The sequence below is a fragment of the Aedes albopictus genome, chromosome 2, assembly GCF_035046485.1.
Source record: "Aedes albopictus strain Foshan chromosome 2, AalbF5, whole genome shotgun sequence".
Taxonomy (NCBI): Eukaryota; Metazoa; Arthropoda; class Insecta; order Diptera; family Culicidae; genus Aedes; species Aedes albopictus.
The window spans coordinates 75,225,618-75,232,202 of NC_085137.1; the positions used below are offsets into that span (position 1 = coordinate 75,225,618).

The following is a 6,585-nucleotide window of genomic DNA, read 5'->3' on the forward strand; positions in this document are numbered from 1 at the left end:
GCAGTTTGCTTACAAAAACGGAAAATCAGTAGCAGTGAGGATGACGATTGCAGGTGCTAATATGCAGTACGTCCGCGTATTCGACCTGCAACCGGAACTCCCTGACGCAAATTTGTCGTTGACACTCGGGGAATTCGGAAGAATAGAACATGTGATTCGAGAGAAGTTTCCTTCGGATTTGGGTCTTGATCACATGTACACGGGGATTCGAGGAGTATACATGGACGTGGAAAAGAGCATCCCGCCATCAATAGATGTTGGCGATAGAAAAGCAAGGGTTTTCTACGAAGGTCTGAAGGACACTTGCTTTTTGTGTCTAGGATTTGGTCATCGGAAGGACGTCTGTCCTCAGCGTAAGATTCGGACCAAGCAGGATAAGAAAAGGCAAGTTAACGAGGAATCCTGTTCATACGCTGACGTCGTATCTGGAAAAGAAAGTGTACCGGAAGTAATTAAGGATACCTAAACTTGTGAAGATGACCTGATTGAAGTTTTGGAGGAAGACGACGGAGAATATATTGATCTGCCGGAAATATCGGATGCGGAACGAACGCAGGAGCGCAATTGTGGAACTGATTCCGAAAAGGAGCAAAGACGAAGACAAGGCATCAAGGAATTGAAACAGGTGGCCAAAGCCATCCAGGAAGCGATGTTCAACCCCCAAGCTAATCAACGTCGGGCCCAATTCGCGGCTTCAGGTTCTGGTGCTGGTTCCAGTTCCGGTTCCGGACCGAGAGTGAAGGTCCCTAGAAGAACGCGTTATTGATGTTTTCAATATAGTTTTTAAAATAACAAATTGTATTGCAAGATTCTCGGCTCTGTAGAGTTTTATTTAAAACAAGCGAGCAAATAAAATAAACAAACTAGAAAAAAAAGCTGATGACCGTTTTTAGTGCAGAATCATGCCCTGAGTTCGAAAACTCCAAGGAAAAAATTTACAGTAGAGCGGAAATTTTTTCGTCTTTCCACACAAGGTTGATGACTTGAAATCGATTTTTGTTCTATTTTTAAGCAAAGTCGCTCACTTCACACATCACATTCTCCGTAATCAATGCTCCGATTGAGCAGAATTTTTTACTGTAACTCACCCACATATAATATGTCAAATAAACGTTGAGAAAGAATTTTTAAATTGTTTTTTTTTCTTATTGAAAAAAAATACGTTTCTTCATAATTTTTTGGAAATTTTGATAAAATTTAAGGAGATTGCCCCCAAAACTCGCCAATATCTTGATTTTCATCAATCTGACGCAAAACCTGCATTCAGATGATTGAATGGTGTTATATTCAGCTTTTAATTTATAGAAAAAGATTCAAAATTGGTTGAACAAAACGCAAGATATTTGAATTTTATGAAATTCCATATTTTAAAAAGTTGTAAAACTCGATTTTGAGTTAAAACTTAAATTTTTTGAAGCACGGTTTCGAAATTGTGCTTCAAAAATTTTGGTCGTTGACAGAAGTTCACGACTATCGTTTTATTTTGTAAACTAGTGTAATACTTATCTAAAGTTTAAGTTTCTTTCTATAATGTCTCACTAGGATTCTCCAGACATTAGCATTGTTTTCAAATTTCTAAGAATTACCCTCATGTTGCGATACGTGATATGCTTATGGGCGCGACTCGCATTAACGGGTTAAAACATAACTTTATTAAATAAAACAATTTACTATGTAAAACGTGTATGCACGCGAGCCGGCGATCGCAATTATATGATGACGGTCAACGAAGAACGATGCACACCGAAACTCGATGACATCTGTCACAAGCTGACGGCTGTCAGCGGAAGAGCCCCGAAGGATGTTTCGGCTGCGTTCGTAGTGGGATAGGGTGGTCCTCCCAACACCTCCCCCTGTTAATAAAGGCTGTACGGCTCGTACCTCACAGGCAGCCTTCGGACTCTTGAAGACTGGCGAGTAGGAATCGATTGTTGCTGTAGATTGGTTTGGGGAGTTCGTTGACGACGTTGTGGAACTGGCTGCAGGTCCTCGAGTAGCGCAGCTGGCAAAGGAGATACTGGCTGACTACTTTCTACTTCCGGTTCAGGTATGGTGTTGCGTAGGCCCCAGCTGTCCAGGAGAATCGCTAGCGGAACTTGAGCGTGTATCGGTGTACTGCTGAGTTGGGTGTTGTCTTCGGACTCGTAACGTTTCCGCATTTGGTTACAGTGGGACCGAACTAGGTTTTGCTTCGATGGTAGCCAAATGTTGTACATCACACTACCGATACGTTCGATCACTTTTCCAGGTGTCCAGGTCCAAGTGTTTGCAGAGTAGGCTTTGGTCCAAACGAGATCTTGGGGATGGTATTCTCGAGCTTTTGTTCCGTGTTTCCGGTTGAACTGCTTGGCTTGGTCCTTGGATGGTTCATTGTACGGTGTCGGTGGCCGAAGGAGTTCCAGGGATGTCCGAATCGGCCTTCCGTACATTAGCTCCCCAGGCGACTTTCCATCTGGAGCGCTTCGACACGGTGTTGATCTATAGCACAGCAGAAAACTATCGATGGCTTCGTCGAGGGTTTCCCCCCCTGCGGTGATTTTCTTGAGGGTTCGCTTGAATGTATCCACGAACCGCTCCGCAAGTCCGTTGGACTGCGGATGATATGGAGCAGTTTTCAGGTGGACGATCCCGTTTGCTGAGCAGTATGCTTCGAATTTGTCACTGGTTAGTTGAGTTCCGTTGTCGGTAACCAATGTTTCCGGTTGCCCGTATCTTGCGAAGATGCCACGGAGTATTCGCAAGGTTGTCGCTGTAGTAATGTTGTTCGTTCGAACTACTTCTGGCCACTTTGTGAACGAATCGACCAGGATGAGAAAATAGCTCCCATCTAGTGGACCGGCGAAATCCAAGTGCAGGCGCTGCCACGGCTTCGCTGGTTTGGGCCAGGACTCCAGATTCGTTTTCCGGTCTGTCTTGGCTACACTGGCGCACTCGTTGCAGGAACGGACTAGTCGGGACACATCATCGTCGATATTTGGCCAATAAACATACTGACGAGCTATGGAGCGCATACGCTCCACACCAGGGTGCCCCTTGTGCAGCTGCTGCAGCACTTTCTTCCGACAGGTTGACGGAATGACCAACCTTTCACCATACATGAGGCATCCAGCAACGATGGAGAGATGTTCACGACGAAGATAGAACTGTTGGGTTGCGGGGTCGCTGATAGTTCCTTTGTTCGACGGCCAACCTTCATTGACGAAACGAATGGTTCGCAGTAAGCAGTCGTCACTTTTAGTTGCCCCCTGGATGACCTTGAACGAGAGCGGGAAAGCTTGTAACGAGTCGTTGATGGTTGTTCGTATGCTGTGTTCCAGCTCTAGGGAGGCGATGACATATTCTTCTTCGGGACGCACGTGACTGTTGATTAGCCTTGATAATACGTCCGCATGCCCGAAGCTGTCGGTGGAGATGTAGCAGATTTCGAAGTCGTAGAGTAGAAGTGTCAGGGCCCACCTTTGAAGCCTGTTTGCAGTGTAGGTGGGAATGCCCTTTTTAGAGCCAAAAATCTGCAACAACGGTTTGTGATCGGTTTCTAGAGTGAATTTTCTACCGAACAACATCCGGTGGAACCGAGTCACGGCAAACACAAGGGCCAGGCCTTCTTTTTCCACTTGGCTGTAATTTGTTTCCGCTGCAGTCAAGCTTCGAGACACGTGGTAGATGGCTTTCACCGATCCGTCGGGGAACTTATGTGCAATGCGGGCTCCCAGCCCGACCGATGACGCATCCGCTGACACAACGATGTCCATTGATGGGTTGTAGTGTGTGAGCAGCAGCGGTGATTGAAGAATTTCTCGAAAACGATCGAATGACTTCTGACAGGCGGATGACCAGTTGAACTTGTTTTCCGCCTTTAGCAGCTCGTCCATCGGCTGCCGAAGAGTGCGCATCTCCTTCACATACTTCCCATAGTAATTTATGGCACCCAGATACGACCGAAGAGTGGGTACGTCGTGCGGGGGTGGCATGTTGACAATGGCCGCCACCTTATCCGGGTCTGGCCTGATACCGTCTCCGTCCAGTATTTGACCCAGGTACTTCACTTGACGCATGCTGAAGCTACATTTTTCGATGCGCACCGTGAAGCCGAATTCCTGCAAGCGAGCGAGAACTTTCTGCAGATTTCGTTGATGCTCGGCCTTCGTACGACCTCCGACCAGAACGTCATCCAAATAACCAACGGTGAACGTGAGACCAGCGAGCATGGTGTCCATTATCTGCTGGAAGGCCCCCGGAGCAGATTTTACGCCGGGCGATAACCTGGTGAACTGGTATAGGCCTTTGTGGGTGTTAATGGTGAGGAGCTGCTGGCTTGCTTCGTCGACAGGAACCTGAAGGTATGCGTCCGATAAATCAATGTGGCTGAAATATCGACAATTTGCCATCTTCGTAAAGATATCCTCGGGCAACGGCAGAGGATAACAGTTCGGTTCTAACGCGGAATTCAGGCCTGTTGAGAAATCCGCACATATTCGAACCGTCCCGTTCGGCTTTCGGACGGCAACGATCGGGGCCGCCCAATCGGAAAAGTTGACCTTCTTCAGGATATCGAGGCTCTCCAACCGTCGAAGTTCTTCCTCCACAGCGCTCTCCATGCTGTAAGCTACCGGTCGTTTGGGTCGAAACACCGGTTTTGGATTGTTCTTCAGCACCAACTGAACTGGAGTTTTGTTGTATAAGCCCAACTTCGTGGTGAAAACGTTCGGAAATTGGGCACGGAGGTCAGCGACTTCTTGGGTTTCCTCGGTGGTCACTTGATTGCAGAACGACGTGATGGACTGGTTCCACAATCCAAACATATCCATGAGATCAATCCCTAAAATGTCTAGATGGACGTTAGGAGCGGCGACGTAACACTTACCCTCCTTCGTGACGTTGTTCAGGGTAATGCTACAGTGCAACTCCGAGACCAGATCCAGAGGCTCTCCAGACGCTGTTCTTGCTTGACATGATGCTGTTTGCACTTTTGGTCGACCGAGCTTGATCCACGAACGGTGCGAAATGATCGACACATCCGATCCCGTGTCCAGTTGCAGCCGGAGAGGAACACCATTGAGCTTGACGTCGATGAACTTCCGGCCTTGACTGATGTTCTGCACTGTCACTGTTTTCGTTGACTGGTTTCGCTTCTTCTTCTTGTTCTTCGGTGCTGGCTTCTTTGAACTTGACGCGCCAGACGATGACTTCGAAGAGAAACAGGAGCAGTACCCCTCTTTGTGACCCTGCTTCCCGCAATCACGGCACTTGTGGTCGCGAAATCGGCAATCCTTGTTGAAATGCATCCCGCCGCAGGACCAGCAGGGTGTTCTTGGTTGATCTCGAGAAGGACTGTTGCTGCTCGACCGATAGGGTTTGTTCCGCTTGTTGTGTGCCACAAAATTCACTGATGACGGGTTCTCCACAAGCACGGTGTCCTGTTTGAGGTTCACCAGGCTGTTGCACTGTTCAACCACTTGTTGGAGTGTGAGATCTTCAGCTTCATTGAGCTTGTTGATGAGGCGCATTCTGATCTCCGCGTCTTGCTTCGACTTGAGTCCACACACAAACGTCAAACACTTGAACTGTTCTTCGGTCAGCTCAGACAGCTTAAAATCAACGCACGACTTGTTCACTTTGCAGGAATACGCGAGGTAGTCTTCACTGTCCTCCTTGGTTGTTTGGAGACAGTTATAGCGCCGCCGAAAGATGGAAATGGTTGCACCAAAAAGCGCCTTCAGCTTTTCCACAGTCTCGGCGAAGGTGAATTCCCGAGCAGTTTTGGGCAGAATAAAGCTGTTATAACGCTCGTGATCCGGCGGGCTGAGCTTGCGCAGGAGTAGACGCACTTTCGCGGCATCATCCAGCTTGGAAGCGTCACGGTCAAACAGATCACTGTAGCGGGAGAACCAGGCATCGAAGGTATTACCGCTTTCTTTGTTGTACACGAATTCCACCATGTTACTGGAAAGCGAATCGAGTACCACTTCATCGCGGGACAAACTTTTGATGGCGGATTGGGTGGCTGCCAGTTGCTGCGACATTTGCCCCATGAGTGCTTGCTGATTACGGAGGATCTGCACAATGGTGTCGGTGATATTGCCCGACTGTTGTTGACCTCCCGAACCTGGTGCACTACCGCCATTGTTTGTCGCCATCGCACAATTTTCTCCTACTACCGATCCACGAAGAACGCCTTTTCTCGGGATGAACGCGCGATTTTTAGCACGATTTTACTACCGCCTCGTCGCCACTGTTGCGATACGTGATATGCTTATGGGCGCGACTCGCATTAACGGGTTAAAACATAACTTTATTAAATAAAACAATTTACTATGTAAAACGTGTATGCACGCGAGCCGGCGATCGCAATTATATGATGACGGTCAACGAAGAACGATGCACACCGAAACTCGATGACATCTGTCACAAGCTGACGGCTGTCAGCGGAAGAGCCCCGAAGGATGTTTCGGCTGCGTTCGTAGTGGGATAGGGTGGTCCTCCCAACACCTCACAATGTCCTACTCAAATTCATCCCTGTCTAAGAGTGATGGGATTGACGATGGCTTATCAAGCGTCGTCATATAGAGAAAATTTGTATTAATA

At 47.9% G+C, this 6,585-nt stretch overlaps 1 protein-coding gene across 1 annotated transcript; it reads right to left on the minus strand.

Moving 5' to 3' along the window:
* Positions 1-1,856: 1,856 nt before the first annotated feature.
* LOC115255902 (uncharacterized protein K02A2.6-like) lies at positions 1,857-6,137 on the minus strand. The gene has a single exon (XM_029854092.2). It carries the CDS (start codon positions 6,135-6,137, stop codon positions 1,857-1,859), a length of 4,281 nt encoding a protein of 1,426 aa, XP_029709952.2.
* Positions 6,138-6,585: the final 448 nt, after the last annotated feature.